Raw genomic sequence first — 18656 nt, 5'->3', positions numbered from 1 at the left:
GCACACACATTATTTGTCACAATATGATCAATTCAGATTTTTTAGAATTTTTATCCAACTTGCAATCGTCTTACAAATTTTGCAACCCTATTTAGGGTGGCGACACATATCTTAAATACCACTGATCTATATGAAAGGGTTTAAAATTCGATCTTCAAGTTTTCCTTTATCTGCATAAAAAACATTAGTCTCAAAAGTTTTTGTTTTAAATGTATTCTGTCAATATTATTGAGTTACACCAATAACCCAGTACATGGATGAAAATGTTACATCCAATAACAGATCATCTGATGATGCAAATGGGTTTTCCAAACATGCAATATAAGTGAATAGCTGAATGAAAGAAATGCAAATACTACCATGAATTATGCATGAATGGAAAGAAGATTTTGATCAGAGATCCTCGAACAAAATCACAGATCAATCACAGATCCTCGAACAAAAATATGCATACACAATCCAGATCAATTTTAACAAAAAGAAAAAAAAAAGGGTATGGGTTGGAATTGAGATTAGTATTTGAGCTACATTCAATTTAAATGCTAAGTATTATAACACTTAAATTTCAGAGCTAAGTATCATAACTTCAGTTTTGGGAAAATAGTATATTCATTACAAACTTAAAAAACAAGAACAGAACCATTACATTTAAATGATTCCATCATGACAGTAAATGAGATCCATTAAATTCTGTAGGAAAAGCATCTGCCATTATGAAAGGATACAAAAAAACCAATACAGTAGAATTCCAGAAATCCGCAAAGCTTGGGACCAGAGGTTGTGCGGATTTCAGGACAGAAAAGATAAAGCATAATATTCGGACTAAAAGTACAAAATGAATAAGGTGTATTAGATACATTTAATTAAATTATTATGTACATTATTGAAATAATTTATTATATGCATTAAATTATTATTACATATATAAATTGATTATATTATTCATTGTATTATACGTACACAGCATCGAGGTTTGCCGATTTCGCCTCATGCAAAGATTTCCGGTTTCAGATTCCGGTGTTAGAATCACTGTTGCTTTAAAATTTTAACAGCTTTTTCTTTATTTTTCTGTATATCATACACAATCGTGTCTCAATTCCATACCATTCTGCTATAAATCAAAGAGTAGCACCTGCTTCCATCTTTTGCAGAATTTGCACTTTTTATGTTACCGTCAATGCAACGTGTTTACGTTTTTCAACGTTGCAAGCAATAAAATCACGAGTGCGTTTCTTATCTGTCATTGTATTAAAAAGGGCTGAAATTAAAAATATTCTTAATTTATCCACAAAATATCCGGATTAAAAAAAGGCAGCACTAAACAATCTTGTGAAATGAAATAACACAGCTCAGAAAATACAACGTGAATCGTGAACTTGAACAAAGAGTTGAGTGAATCGTCTGCTTTTTTACCTCAATGCAGATTAGAGGGAAAAAAAAAACTTATTTTAACTTTTTTATATCAATAATTTGGTATTTTTGTTTTGACTCATTATTATTCGGTAATTACGACATCATTTATTCGGTAAGTATTTTTTTCTTCGATATTTCATACTCAATGTTGCGGTTTCCGGAATCTATAAACTGAATATTTATTTATATTCTGAGAGGCAATGCGGATTTTCGGTATTCGACTGTATGAACAAAAGAGTACGGCTTGGTTAGATTTTATATAGCTAAGACATAATTTTTTTTAAATGATTTTGAGTTTCAATCAAGATAAAATCTATAAGAGGATCCAATATTCTGTTAACAAAATGGAAGAAAAGTCATATACATATAAACACATGAAAATCAAACAGGAATATAGTGACGCCATCTGAAAGCATTAAGTGCATTATTAATGACACAATGAGCTGGGCACAACAAGCCTGCATTAGTTGAATTGTGGATTGTGCATAGGTAATATGCAGTAACATTACATATACCATGAAATTACTGATATGCATCTAAAGTTTGGTACCATTAACTAGAAGCAGGTCATCTATACCTTGGGAGATTCTTCAACAGTATCTCATAGAATGCTGTAAGCTAATGTAGAGTTATACTGATATTAATAATTCCATTATTTTCTAGTATTTTAAAATGTTTCTTCTTGAGGCATAATTTATTGTAATGCCTTTCCTCAACGTTTGTTTTTAATTTTTCTATTTCACTGACAATATCATTGCATATGTATATTGAAAATCAGACCCCAAATTTAACATTTATGTTTAAAAAAGGTGCAAATTTCAGTTTGATATTTTTTTTATAAATTGTTATAGTAAAAAATTTATTATTTATAAAAACTTAATTATATTTAGAATTATACTAACTGCATTTTTTTGTTTTGAAATAAATACTATAACGATAGTAATTTTCTGTTTCCATTAACATTTGTTAATAAAAATATTATGAAAATATATTTTTACAAGGAGCAACTCAAAACATATCAATGTAAAAATATTTAGAAATGTTGATCATTAAAGCTTCAGTTTCAAAAGGTAGAACATCAACTGCAATTCGAAGGTGTAGTTGTGTATTTTTTTTGGAGGGGGGGGGGGGCTCTCTGTATATATATAACTGACATTAAATGGTTTGTCAGTAGTTTGTCCTGGGAACAGATAAAAAGTCTAAAAATTTAACTTATGTCCCTATCTGGTACAAAATACCTAACAACAATTGGCATAGTTTTAATTTCTTTCTGGTTGGAAGAACCTCTTGATAGCTTCAAAAATTTTGTTTTAGTTAAACTTTCACAATGCTTCAGAAACAACAACAGCTGAAGCACATTAACAATAACAGCTTTACATTTTGTTCTGGCTGAGCTAAGCTACGTTTTAAAAAGAACTTCAAAGATGAATTAAATGAATAATCGGCTCACTTAAAGTTGAGATTGTTACATGAAACGCAAAAGTTGTTTCTTTAGCTTGTATTAAGAATTTATTTTCATTTAAATTGGTACCTTTAAAACATGATAATATATTTTTGGAAGTTCCTGCTGCTGCTAGTAGGCTCGCCTTATGTTTCACAGATTTCAAGTAACTGGTAATGTCTGATGCCCAACATGAGCTATTGAATATCTGAAAAGCGCAGTTCACATTTTATTTTGTTGGTACAATCACAAACTTATTTCAGATACAGATAAGCCTTTTTAATTCTTCAGCAATTCACTCACATTTAGCTTAAGTAAGATATGATACACGTAAAAGTAGCATAGCTAGCATATAAACCAACTCTAACTGAAAGAAAATATCTGGATCTCATAGGCTATATGCTATTATAAATTCTGTGAAAAATATCTGAATGAAAAAATAAAATACTTAAAATTTATTAGGGCCCATTTTGTAATTTTGTGAAAACTATCTAAATGACTTTAAAGTACTCAAATCAAGATACAAAGTATTTAGATCAACAAGAGTGATTGTATCACAGGGGATATTTTAATTGCCAAATCACCATTTTACCTGAGGCTGTACTATTTTTACTTCTTGTATATTCAGCACTTTTAAAATTTTACCAAATAACTTGGATAAAATGACAAGCTGGCCAGAATGCAGAGATGATATCACTGAAGCAGGACATCTAGTAAGCCTACTTATGCTATACATCATAATCCTTATTAAATGTACAGGAAACACTTGATGACCCAACTGTTTTATATCTATTGCTGCCAACTTTGAAATATGAAAAACTGGGAGGTTTTCTTGTTGCACAAGACACTATTTCACAAGAACTGCAACATTACTTGAATTCACTTTAGAATGGATGATTTGCAGCAAGTGAACTTCATTTATTCTAGCATAAAATATATTAATATTCAATTATATATTCTAAAATTTACATTCTTTGATTAATTCCATTTTGTAATTTTCTTAAAATTTGAGAAAATTCTGAGTAGAGAAGTAAAACTTTTATTTATCAAAATACTTTTAAATATGACGAAAATAAAACTAATATCTAATGCAATTTATTTATCAAAATACTTTTACATACGATGAAAATAAAACTAATAACTTATGTACAAACTACTGCGTGGATACACTTAGTAACATATAATTTATTGATGTAAAACAAAATTAAATACAAATATCGAATTATTACAGATTGGTTGAATCTTCATAAAAAGTCCTACAAATACTGACACCAGATTAAGACAGTGCAGATGAAATAAAGTTTAATAAAAACACTAGATGTAAATTTCCACCACAATAATAAATAGAATTTATTGCTTGGAGACACTTTCTCTAGATTTACAAACTAGGAGATGTAATGAAAAACAGAGAATTTCCCAGTAAAAACAGAACAACTGGAAGTTACATATACCCTTGAAAAAGTAGAAAAAACAGAATGACACAGAACAATTGCATTTAAAAAAATTAAAGATCATTTATCACACAAAAATTTGATTTGAGGCTAAGACTTCAGATATCAATACAATATTATTATTGAAAATTAAAGATTTCCTTTTTTGTATTCTTAATTCACATTATTAATACATTAAATTTCATTCAAGTTTGAATTTATCTAACTCATATTACAACTGCAAATTTTAGGTATTTCTTGCAGAAACTCTGAATTTATATTTTTATTAAATAACATTAGATGTTGTATTCTCCGAACTACGATTTTCTTTTCAAATCAAGATTTCCATTTATGTATTTTACTAACACTTTTTTTTAAATGGACGGGCACTTTATTTAATAGCTATTAGCCTTGTGCCATTGCAAGGGCCGGAAGTGATAGCCATTATGAAAGCAATTACAGTACAAAGTCCGTAATCCGGACGTCCATTATCCGGAATGATCTATAATCCGGACCTCAAAGCCACAAATTTACGCATGCGTGTTTGATTCTCGCGTCCGCTACGCATGCACATAAAGCCAGTAAAGCGTTTACACATGAGCGCTTCCGATAGTGAAGAAAGTGACAGAGAACGAAAACGAGATGTTATTGTTACTGAAAACGAAAAAATTTCGATTGACAAGTTAGTCGGTATTCTCGACACAGCAATTATGGGATTTGAACAGTGGAACTTTGTAACTGAACAAGAAATTATGTCTGTTTATAAAAGAGAGAATTAAAGAGAAAGTATAAGCACAAAAAACGAAGCAACTTACATTGAAAGAAATGTTTAATAAAGTAAGCAAATAAATATTAAGCTTTTTTTTCCTTGTAAATTTTGATACCCTTTAGAACATAATTCCTCTTTATTTAATAAATTACCGTTTCATATTTTTAATTGTATGATTTCTGCATGCCATCTTGCCAGATTTAAATTGATGATCTATAATCCGGAATCGCCAAAGTCCCGACAAGTCTGGATTACGGACTTTATACTGTAAAGGCGGCCACTGTTGCCTTCCATCAAGGAGTGGACAATTAGAACCATGGCCTTCTCTGGGATTCGAACCCAGCCCCATTGCTACAGCAGTCAGTGTCGCTAACCAGTATTATCCGCTGGGTGGCTATTTTACTAATATTCAAGTTTCACGGTGATAAGAAAGAAAGCCTTGCTAAAGTGCAAATTTTCTAAAGCTTTAGTATAATTTCTATGAAACAAGTGAAAAATGAATTTCAGTGATTACCTCTACAGTATTAGCTAAGTCTTCTATAAAACCTTTTATCCTAGTAGGATTGAGATTCTCATGTGAAGACACTTTTGCACTTAGTTCTTGAATTCTTTTTAGAGAAACTAAAACATAAAACAAAAGTTTATAAAAAACAAACAGTTGAAAATACCAATCTAAAATACATGAATAAAATTACTGTGAAAATTCTGGAATTAAAACTCTTGCATGAAATAAAATTTAAGCTATTTTTTGTGAAATAAAATATTTTTGTGAGCACAAGTTCGAAAGCTTTGCAGCTTTCCCAACTACTGTAAAGGCTGTTATTTTCGCGAGCCTGTCGTAATCGTGAAAATTCAAGCCTTGCGAAATACTTTTTTTTCCCGCCTCAAATAATAAAAAATCAGAAATTTTTCACTTACCCAAAATTTAATGATTTATTGCACAGTTACAAGCTTTATCTTGACAACTTTCTTTCTTATAACTATTTTTTGAATAATATACAACTATATTTCTCGAATATAAAACAATAAAATTAATAGGAGGCAGCTCATTCACTTAGAATACTATTTATACCAGCTTCTTTGAAGTCATTCAAAATTATCTCATATTTGGCTTCAATACCATTAAATACGTGCACAAGCCAAGAAGCGTGAGTCAGCTTTAGTCGTGGTATTCACAAGTCCACAGATTCTTTTTCCTCTAGAAATTGAAGCTCATTAGAATACCACTCAATAAACTCATTCTTGAGCAAACACTTGAATTCACCATTTACAGTTTCCAAAGGTTGGAGCTCTCCTGTGCAGGAAGCAGGCACAAAAACTGGAATAATATTCCTCTTCTCTAGTTCAGTCAGAAAAAGAGGATCTTGGTGTGCCTTAAACTAATGCTACACCTACTAATGCTCAACTAATGCTACACCAGGTTGTTCTGGAACTAGCCCAAGAAGTTCTCTCTGCTTGTCGTAATAAGGTGCAAGAATATTCTCAATGTATCGAATCATTGTGTCAGTATTACTCCAGTGCGAATCGGTGTGCCACACATCCCAGTCCGAGGGGAAATGTAAACTTTGGATGACAATTTGTTGTTTTTCCAGCGAACAACAATTGTGGTGGAAGTAGGTTTCCAACAAGGGAACGTGCTAACAATACAATCATCTTTCTTTTATCTTCCATGCCGATTACAGACACTTGTTTTGAACCCCGTTCTTCCAATGTGTAATTAGATGTAGGCACAAATCTGAGTTTGTCTGATCAAGTTAATGAAAATCCCAGGGGAACAACATTTTTGTCGATCACTGTACGAACATGCTTAACAAATTTGTCGCGAATAGCTGGGAGGTCTGGGGCAGTTTTCGTGCAGCCTTGGTTCCCTTTCTACGGACAAAGTTCATTCTTTCCAGCAGGCTTCTGGCCCATCTTAGGTTCAAATCGAAAGCGTTTCGTAGAGATAGATCATGTGATGATTTCACAATTCCTTTTGCAGCTGCAATAACAGTAGTGCGGTTCACTACTCCACCAGCAATACACGATTTACGTATACATGTTTGAACGCTTGCATCAAAATCACAAAGTTTTAAGGGGCGACCGCGAATACCATGCGGTAGAGTTGTTACATTGGCTTTAGCTTGTTTAGATGCTTGAATGTACTGTTTCTTTATGCTGTGAATGGTTGATTCAGAGGTGAAATGTTTCACTGCTGCAGAATTTCCGTTCATAGTAGCATATCGGCCCATTCTGGACCTCAGCACTTCGTCATATATATACTGCATACTGCCCCGTTTTGCTTTCAAAGCAGTAAAAGCCTCAGTATTAGCGGATATTATTTCTTTTGATTCAACAAACGGCTTAGCGTTTCTTGCATCTGGAAGCCCTGCCGACGCTGGAGCTCCTATAGGCATTTTCTCTCCCTTGTCGATCAACTTGTACAAGTATTTCCACATTTTTTTAAGGCAATAATAACACGTTCTCTTCTCAATTTTCTATCTTGCACTCAACGCTTCTATCTCTCATCTCGTCAGAACATTCGGCAAAAGCCAACTTGGCGATGTATGAAATATACATACATAAGTGTGTGTGTATTTATATATATAATCAAGAGATAATAACTAAATCTACAGGAAGTACATACATCAAAACAAAATAAACCAATAAAATTAAAATAACATAATAAAATGTTGAAAATTCCTTGTTCTTTTTTAAGGAGTATCTGATAAATATCAACAAAGCCATATTTCTGAATTATATCTGGATGATTATGATTCTTGAAATAATTCAAAAGAAAGAATTTAAAAAAGTGCTAAATAAAATCAATTTAATTAAATTTATTAAACTAAAGACCTATAAAAGCACAAGTAAAAACTTAAAAAATTTTTTACTTGTTAAGATCAAATATGCTCAGATGTGAGCCCAAAACTAAAATTACTGTAAAAGTAAACTTTATAAAAAGAATTCTTGTATAAGAATAAATAAATATTGAATACATTTCAAACTAAATGAATAGCAGAACTGCTAAATAACTTTGCAAATCAAAAGTAACTATTACTCTACTACTCAATTATTACTCATCAAAAGCAAAAACTTTCAATCAATTTTTTTTTAGGAAACAGATTTATTTAGAAGAAATTTTAATAATAATTAATGCAGAAAAGTTACAAATTAAGGAAAACACATACAAAATGGAATGCTTATCCCCTAAAATGGTAAAATGAATAATAATAAAAATTAGAAAATATGCCTAAAATTGTTAAAAATAAATAAATAAAATACAATTGAACCAATTAAATTAATTTGAATAGAGCATGAATAAGAAAATAAAACCTGAATGAAGGATATCAATCACATGGGCAATCTCTTTAAAACCCTTGAACATACTGGTTTTCCATGCTAGAGTAATTTGATGAGTATCAGACCTTGGATGTTGAAAAAGATGGTAAGCATCACCTTGCGTGCTGAGGGCACAGCTTTGAATTTTTTAAAAGGAGATGATAATGCATGCTTCCATTGCATGCTCTCCTACTTTGTCTCTGGCTCAAAGTGATGGCACCAGCTCTTGTCACTGGCAATGATCTGCTCCAGGAAAGCGGGGTGTTCATGATGCTGGATCATACACAGTTCCTTTTGCAGTTCGCTGAGCTTCTTTGGAATCCACTGCACCCACACCTTTTGTTAACTTAATCTGGTATGCCCAACTGTCCACACTGATCCAATGCTGGCCTTCACTATCACTGCCAACATTTGCATTGTAACATGCCGATCACTTCTCACCAGGTTGCTCACCTTATAGACGAGTTTGACCGTGATTACCTTGTTTGACTGGCCTGGTCTCGGGTCATCATCCAAACACTCCTGGAATTTACAAAAAATGGGCATTCTACTTTCTGATTGACTTGTTGGACACATAGTCTTCCCTGTATATGGCCACCATCCAGTGATGAATATTGACCAGTTCAACCCATTCTGCAGTCAGAAATCTGATAACACCTTGCTGCTCCTCAGTCTGTGAATTTTGCAATGTGAACACCATGATGTCACACAATGTCAGATTGAATGGATGGAATACCCAGCTGCCTACTTCTCTCCTGCACCATGTACGGGTGCCCGTGTGCATGCACAAAACCATGCTGGATACTAGATTCGCGTCCCTAGATATTTCAATAAATTATAACAAAGCGGCATATTTACATTTCAATTGGTTTGGTTGTTGCGACATTTTGTACCTTTTCATATGAACACTCCTCTTATATATATGACATAAAATATGTAAATCAAAATTATAACTTAAACTAGAAATAGCCCTGTAATTCTTCATTTTTCCTCTTCTGTTCTAAAAGTGGAAAACTTTTATATTATTTTTTTCTGGATTGTCTCTTTCCAAATTAATTTACATTATGCCATCTTATATAAGCAAAGCAATGCAGGTATTTTTTCTCCAAATCGGATTAAAGAAACTTTCAACTGTTTTTCTGAATGCGCAATTACTTTCCTTTCATTTTCTACTTCATCCATTGTCTAAATGATGTGAATAGTTACAGAAAATTGTAAGGTGCATATTGCATTCATAATAATGAGGTGTGAATCAATAGTGTCTCTAGAACTGTTTTATCCAGGAATAAAATTTTGTTGAATTCGGCTACATTTGTCTGTGAATGTCATCTTATGTATCTATGCAGCTATCTTCTTATCATCAAGATATTTACAGAATTTATTATACATATATACGTGTGCATGTGTATAAATTTACACAGTCATTCCAGAAACAGTTCACATTAATGCTTTCATTTCATAGCCCAAATCTGCTGCAGTCTATGACTACTAGTAGTGCACAACTGACACACTGATTGCATACAATCATTTATATGCAGGACTTTTCAGATAAAAAGCAGTCGTGCAGTTCTTTTAGACTTATGGGAGGGGGGAACCAATCTTTCTGTTCTATTCAATCAATATACTGCAATAAGTATCCTGCTTTTAAGAAATTTGCTTCTATTATACTACTGAAAATATGAATGAACAAAATGCACATAATTCTTTAAGCCACTAAGTATAAAAGTATAGACTGAAATACAAGAATAAGAATATGGTGATTCAGTAAAGTGCTTATATATTTTTGGATGACATAAATAATGTACTTTTAAGAAGTTAAAAATCTGAAGAACAAATCTGTAAATATCTACCATATACCAAGTATATGGTACTATTGATTTGACTTCTTCAGTTTGCTGCAGATCTAATGTATCACTGAAATACAAGTTTAGGCACTAAATGTAAATATAAAGAAAACAGTGCTTTGAAAAATTCAGCCTTTTTTAGAGGTTGAACATACTACAGAATAAAAAGAAAGAGCATCAAGTGCTGGCTAAATCACGTCTTCAATTGACCTTTGGTGAATAAATAAAGAAGAATTATATTATGATTCTACTGTTTGTTTACGCGAAGTATTAAAGTAATGATGATGATTAGATTGTTAATTGACTGCATTTTAACCATATATCACTATTAAAAAATCTAAAATGAAAAAGTTATAATAATCAATATAAGAATGTTTGTGCACATATATTACAATAATATACATACCTTGGTAATGATTTCGAACATCATTAACTATTTCAAAATTATATTTGCTTTCAGATGTATCTAAAGAAACAAAACAACAACAACAACAAAAAAAAAAAAAAAAAAAAAAAAATTAAGGTTGGTAAATTATAACTCAATACTTAAAACATGAAGTAATAAGTGAACATCTCAAGCTGTGAATTCAACAGAAATATACAGCAGAAAATTACATAATTAATAGTACAAAAAATTACACTCATACACGCAAAATGTCCCTTCAACTTCCCATAAAATGATTATGCAAATTGCATACAATGGGAAACTGGAACTATTTGATATGTAAAAGAAACCACACATATTGCATAGTCAAATAAAAAAGAATATTTGTTTTAAATAGGTTTTCATGTAAAAATTACCTAGGATTATATATAACATGAAATTACATTAAGTTGTGGATGTGCTAGTAACAGAAATATGTCTACTAAAATACTAAGAAAAAATAAATGTGTACTTTCTGATTATTTACACCCCTATGAATGTCACCAAATCATTGGCTATTTACAATAATTATTATTACAATAATTATCATTGGCTAATTACAATTTTTACTGTTATATTTACAATAACAATAAAAAATTATGAAATTTTATGAGGAGGGAAAAAACAAAAATCTACACAATCAAATAATTACTTTTTACAGTTGGTGAATACAGTTTAATGAAATGACCATAAAATAAAAATGAACTTATTAAATCACCATAAAACACCAAGAAATGAAATGTACTTATTTGAATAGCTACATATAAAATTACATTTAACCCCAAAAAACACTTTGCTAAAATATATTATCAACTTCATCATCTTCTATTATTAATATTATCATCTTCTTTACTCAATGCAGATAACATACAGTTTTAAATAAAGAGCACTGGGAATGACTGATTTAAAATATGCAAGTGCAAGACATCACCTACGTAACAACTCTTACTGACATCTGATAGCAATATGATTTTCATTTCCTTTTATTGTTTGCATATAAATATGTTTTTAATGAGTAAAGAATTTTTGCTTTGGAGATTTTAAAACATAGTAAATGTAAATGGACAGAGAATATGCATTAAATTTTGTTTACATAATAAAATTTCTAGTATAAAAATGTTTTAAATGTTGTAAGAAGCTCAGGACTACATTTTATACTCAGACTTTAACAGGAGGTATAAGATGTTTAAGAAAAATAATACATGGAGGATAAGTCACACTTCAGTAGACCATCCATTTTAACTAACATGTTGATCATATCACAGATTTAAAAAAACTGCTGCTTGATAATTAGAAACATTATTGAATGAGTTATATTATTTTGATTCAATTATGCAATACTGAAAGATCATCTGAGCTTGCAGCAAGTTGCATCTTTGGTCATTCCAAAAACATTAATTATTTTTTTTTTTAAACATTGTGTTTTGCAATTGGAATCAAGTTTAAAAAGAACTTTTCTTATAGCTGTAGTTCTTACTCACTTTGAATGACACGGGGTTTCGCTACAAATGCTGAAATTTTCCAGAACTGTCACGAAAAAGAGGCATTTTTCTTGATTTTAATGCAAAAATGCCCCCTCCCGGTATTTTAAATATCGATTTATGTACTTTTAATATATTGCCTTAATTTTAATAACATATTTCAATATATATATACATATGGACTTGCTGGTCAAAAGGTTTTGCTGTTTTAAAAGGTTCTAACTTTGAACAATGCATCTTATTGCAGGGGGGGGGACTCCGCCTCCATCAACATGTTTTATTTCCGAAATACAAATAAGATCCTAAAAAAACATGACTTCAACAAAGTCGCTGTATGCCACCATTACTGCTCTTTAGAGGCTATATGGTTAACGTCTACTAACAGTCTTTTGTCGAGTCTACAATCTGTTAATCATCTTGCAGTAGCCAATGGTACAGCTTTTATACCTTGAATGGCTTCCCTTCTTTTTCTTCTTCAATTGCCCTGCGACCTATCACAGGCCAAGGCCGTCTCAATAAGCTTGATCCAATGGACCCGAGTAGTCGTTATGGCAACAACTGAATTTGAGATCTGCCTTCACACAATCTATCCATCTTGTGCGAGGTCTTCCTCTTTTCCTGGTACCCTCTACACTCGCAAAGGTCACCTTTTTAACAGAGTTCAAGTTGTTACATCTAAAAATCTTCAAGCCAACTGATATGATCTCCCCTACACAGGGAAAATTCTCAATGCACAACTTTTCTGATCATATGAAGAATCACAAAATTCTGCTGCTGAAGATAATAAACAAAATAATTTACTTTTTTAATGTGAACTAGTCATTTAGAGGCCATGAAATACTTTCTAGGTACTTATTCATGAAAGCCATACCATACGATGAATTTTTTGTCATGTTTTCTTGTCATGTCTCATCTAGGCATTGTCAGTTTTGTAAAGCTTTTCCCTAGCAACAACACTCTTTATAACCCTCATTTATGCAACTATATTCTTCATCAAATAATATTATTTTACTTCTAAGGGTTTGAAGATCTGGGATCTGCAAAGATACGAACAAACAACAACTCCATCTCTTAAAGGAAAAAGTATTATTCACAAAGAAAGACTACGTTTGAATAACCAAAATCATGCTATTAAAATAAGACTCAATTGAAATGTTTATTCAGCCTATATTCATTAGCAGAAACAAAATGTCTGAACATAAAAAGTTTGCTGTGGATCTTGCATGTTTTTAATTATTGCCATATAATTCATTCATTTACAGTATCAAGAGTTAATGTCTATAAATTACAAAGTAATGACTGATTGGAATAATTACATACAGGCCAAATGTGCTCATTCCTTGTTATCTCATCCTAATATTAAAACTGGTAAATGCAACAAATTGTGGAAATTGACAAATACTTATCAACAAAAAGAAAAAATAATATAGGCTGTGTTCTCCTGCACAGGGTTTTTTGGGAGACTGTGTCACAGAACTAGACAACTGTATTCCCTTGTCACTGTTCTTGATCATCCCATATAAATGTTAATGGCTGGAATAAAGGAGAATGTTGTGGATAAAAATAATATACTTTCTCACTGCTGGAATTATTAACAGAATTGTAAAAAAGGGAGTAAATTAGCAAAAATAAAGCAAAAATGTTTCAGGGGGGGGGGAATCTAACATGAAGCCAAAGGTGGAAGCAATGAAATACATCAAAAAGCAAAGTATGGTTTTAATGGAAAAGCACTGCTTTCCCAAGACACATCATTTTAAAAATACATTATTCCAGTGTTAAAACACAGATCTACATTTTTGTTAGAGAAGAAACTCTACAATCAAGTGTATGGTACTCAAAAGGTGATGTAAGACCAAAAAGTTCTTAAACTGCCTGTCTACTGTGAAAATCTGCTTAAATCCTGAAAGAGATTAAGCAATACAATTTTAATACAAATTTTGAGAATTACTTTGAAAGAACTATAATAAATGTTGACCAAAATATTGAAACCTTATGTTTTATGGAATCATTTTCGACACATTTCATTCACAATAGTATTTGTAATTTTCATTTCAAATTAAATATTTTCCTGTTCAAGATTTTAAAATTTATTTTAAAGCATATACACGAAAATGAATTATTACCACGAAAAAAATTGAAAAATAAAGAATTAAATTTCAACTATCAAACTATACTTTAAGTTTAAAGAAAGATAGAAACAAAATTAATGATAACATATTACAATGTGTGTGTGTGTGATTATGGCAAAGCCTCGAGAGCTATCTGCCTAAGAGGAGGGATGCCTTCGTGGAGGACTTTCTAAGGGAAACTGGCTCGTATACACGTTACACATGGGGAAAACCACGAAAACGCCCATGCAGCCAGCCCGTTCGCGGGATTCGAACCTCGGACCGAACTACCAGTGTTCAGCGACTTTACCGCTTGGCCGCTGGTGGGCCCATATTACAATGGCTATTAAGAATGACTTAAGTAGGATAACCATAGCTTACGAAATAAAATAGGTTTTTCCAATTTTTTAAACAAAGTAGCAACTGATGGGATGATAAATTAAAATTTTACTTTAATCAAAATTGCAGCCACTGCTTTTACATGCAGACAAGAGGGACTTAAATATTTTTCCCCCAAAATCCTTATAATATACATGCCTCATTAATGACATCACGTATCAGCGGTATATTTCCACTACAAAAATGATGCATTAAAAAAGCATTCAATGCATATAAATTAAAGAAAAAGGCCTTATATTGAAAATTTTACATTTTTCACTTAACCGCTTAATGACTGAATTCATATTAAAAATTATTCCGATTTTTTATACAGTTTTTATTATCTACGGATATAGCTCACTAGATGTAGCTTTGAAAGGCACACACACAAACAAACAAACAAAACAAAATAATAATAATAATAATAATAATAATACAGTTATTATGGTTCAAGACATTCCCTGAGCTAACTCGAGCTTCAGTAAAGCAGCCACAGACAAAAAAAAAAAAAAAAAAAAGAAATCTAGCCAAAAGTAATATAAAACTATAGTCAAGGTAATAATAGGTAATAAGAGCTAAAGTAAAAAATAAGTAAAGACATTTTACGATCCATAAATGTCATTGACAGTATGCTACAGTCTGAAACATGGTGTAATGCATAGCAGCACATCACAGTCTGCAACAGCATGATAATCTGGTAATCAAACCATTTGTAATGCGACCACGTCGCCAACTGCAGCTTACGCTCATAGAGGAACCAATCACAAAAGCTGCTTGGGTCCCTCTCACAGCTAAGAAAACTTGTGCATGGCAGAGTGTTGATTACTACACAATATTACAGGCAATGGATGGCATTAAATATCTGTAAGATTTTCAGCGCCCGAGTTAACTTGATCATAGGAAAATCGAAACAGCATTGATTCCCGATATATCTCAGGTGCAGTAGTTAAGCGGTTAATACGGATTTCCTCACTTTAAGAACATCTATAAGCAGCAAATCTGGTTTTAGAATAATATCTAAATAATCAGCCAAAAGGGTTTAGTTTAAATTAATCCATAATGACTATAAATAACAATGATGCCCATAATATTATCTCGATGCCCCGGCTAAGGAAAGTACTTCAAAGACTGACCACTGGCATCCTGATCTTTTGGAGATCTGCTCGAGAGTTAAATCTAATGCTATTCTTCTCTGGGTCATGATTGGTACTTTGGCAAACAACCGAGAGGTGCTATTGCTTTTGGGGGAAATTGCACTTAGCAGACTACTTTCACAAAGCTCATAAAGTGGACACACGAAATGCTCATAAGTGGAATGGGGTAGATCTTATTTCCACATGACTGAGGAAATAAGATTTACCTATTGTATAGGAAATATGATACTGATCACTTCACTCCTGGACATTAACGCCCATTCAAAAGACCTACCTTCATTGGAAATATTGATGGCTCTTGGACTCATGGACCTGGTCTAGCCTAATGGCTAACCAGTCAGGATCAGTAACAACAACAACATAATTATATCTTATTCTTAAAGAAAGAAAGTGATTATTTAATTTAGAAAAAGTAGAAGGGTTATTTGCCTGAGCCCCCTCCTAATTTCGAATGATGGAAATTAAGGTTCTTAATTTTTTGGAGGGTCTTCAACTTCTCAAACAGAGTTAAACAGCAATAGACTTCAGTGCATCCAGTCTTTGTCTACAAAGTCACTAGCTTCAAAATTTTCAGTGTCTCATCTATGATTTGAATCTGGATGTCATCCAGGCAGTGAACCTCTGTTAAAATTACTATTACTTGAGACAGCTTTTAATATAAAGATGCAAGGAATCTGTTTTAATACTTATTCATCTGATATTCTTAAATGTTACAAGCATATTTTTAAACTAATACAAATGCTACATATTGTTTAACCCTTTGATGCGTGTAATATTATTTTCATATTTTTTTAAATCTAAAAACTCTAGAAATTGAATATTATGATCCTAGAGACAAATAATATATGAATTTTAAAAAAAATCTGTTCTTGCCCATTGTTCTGTGGGTGGTGATCGCACTGTGAAACCAGCGCACGTCTAGGACTTTGAAACTTACTGAGGTAATAGGGAAAAAAAAAAACTTAAAACTTTTTCCGTGCACATTTCAGATAAATGACGAAATTTATGAATTTTTTTAAAAAATTTATGTAAGAATTGCATTATATATAACTTTTTACATTATTTTACAAAGTAAATTGTCAGAAAAAATTAAAAAATAAAAATTTATGTAATTTTTCTACAGCAGTGAAAATATAAGTATCTACATAATAAGGACATTTGGATAAATGGATAAAAAACTCATTAAAATAAGGATAAAAAAACTCAAGTGTTTTTTTTTTTTTTTTTTTTTTTTTTTTTAATTTCAAAGAACAATTTTTTTTTGTAACACTGTTCAAAGCATGTTTTATCTTTTTGGTACATGCATAGACCCACATTGCATATTTCGCACATTTATTTTGTTCTATGAGGTTTCTTCCTTGTGCTACAAAATGTACACCGCTGGATCTAAATTTCACTGGCATATGTCCAGCATTATTTAGTTTCTTTTCATCTGGTACATGAAATTTGTGGTTTTTTATATTCATGGGGAGCGACTTAGTCTTTTTAGCTTTAGTAGGATTGTTTGTTTCCCATTCATACTTATTTTATTCATATTTCATCCCAAAATATTCAGAAAATATTTTTAATCTAAAGAAAACTGTATGTGATTTCTATTTTTAATTATTACAAAGTATATTTACATTAAATTTAAACCACAGGAAATAATTTATAAAATCACAATACTAGCTTGGGGAGCAAGTGTGTTGAGCTCAGAGAAAAATCTCTGGAAAAGAAAGACCTTTTTACTGGGCAGGTGCATGTATTGTTTAGTAATAAAATAACTCTGTGGTTTCAAAGCCCCTTATGTATATCTGGGTAAAAATAAACATTCCTATTTAAAAAGTAAGCAAAGGTCACTGTGAAGAGCAGTGGTTTCAAGGCGCGACCACCGAGCTTCTAGAGAATTGTGAGCATTGTGACACAATGCTCTAGTAGCGCAATGTAACCAAAAAGATGTACTAAGACCTAAAACGTGTATGATTCTGCAGTCATTTTGTGTTATTTAGAGGCTAAAGATCAGTAATCATTTGATTTTTACTAAAAAATTTCAGAAAGAAGAGGAGAAAAAATTCGAAAATTGGTAGTTTCAGGGCATCAAAGGGTTAAGGTTTTTACAATTCACACAAATTACTGAAATAAAGTAAATGAGTTTTACTGAAATTATACTTAATGCATTGAATAACTGCTTGGCTTTCCATCACTAGCAGTAATAGCAATAAAATAATGTAACAAAGAATTTACACAATTTTTTTTAAATTACCAATTGTTGATCCATCAATAAGTCCATGAACATAAAGAACTAGCTTTGATAAAGCTATTAAAGTGTCTATATGACCATCTTGCAAATATTTTAAAAGTCTTGAAGTTCCGGGAGCTTGAATAGGAAACTGAAAATAAATTTCAATAAATGCAAATGCAAAGAAATAGCATAGAAGTAATATATTATTCATTTCACACAAACCATACACATAAAAAAAGCACATTATATATATTCAGAATTTGTAAGGTGGGTATGCTGTGACAGACAATGACAACGATTGATGTACAAATTATACATGCAGTTTATGCCACTTCAAAAAGATTCAAACAATATGACTACATAAATTATTTTCATAGGTAATGGCTTGCAATTTTCAACCCGTATTGAGTAAAGTTGGATAATGATTTGATTTCTGAGTCACAATTTAAGTATCAAAACCACGTATTTAAAATTTGAATTTATTTATTTGACATAATATTAACCCTCTGAGTGACCAAGGTTTTTCACTAAGAAAGCACTAATTTCAGCAATTTAAACTCTGTTTAAAATAACAATTTCGTTTAGGGGCTTTGTTGCAAACCATGGTGCAAATGTTCACCCACAAAATTCAGAGTGTGAATGTCACCCATTTTGGATAAAATTTATCTGTAA

General features: G+C 31.5%; 1 protein-coding gene across 1 annotated transcript in view; it reads right to left on the bottom strand.

Moving 5' to 3' along the window:
- Positions 1–18656, bottom strand: part of psidin (phagocyte signaling impaired) — a 104004-nt gene that overhangs the window by 17311 nt on the left and 68037 nt on the right. Inside the window, exons 23-25 of the mRNA XM_035350986.2 lie at positions 18006–18132; positions 10625–10684; positions 5568–5674 (exon numbers count right to left, since the gene is read on the bottom strand). Of these exons, the coding sequence (XP_035206877.1) occupies positions 5568–5674; positions 10625–10684; positions 18006–18132 (294 nt within the window). The remainder of the gene's footprint in view (positions 1–5567; positions 5675–10624; positions 10685–18005; positions 18133–18656) is intronic.

This window comes from Stegodyphus dumicola, chromosome 4 (assembly GCF_044657685.1).
Source record: "Stegodyphus dumicola isolate Sdum_Otavi_A_Nest chromosome 4, ASM4465768v1".
Classification (NCBI taxonomy): domain Eukaryota; kingdom Metazoa; phylum Arthropoda; class Arachnida; order Araneae; family Eresidae; genus Stegodyphus; species Stegodyphus dumicola.
Note: the sequence above shows the minus strand (reverse complement) of the source record. Positions and strands in the feature narration are given on the sequence as shown.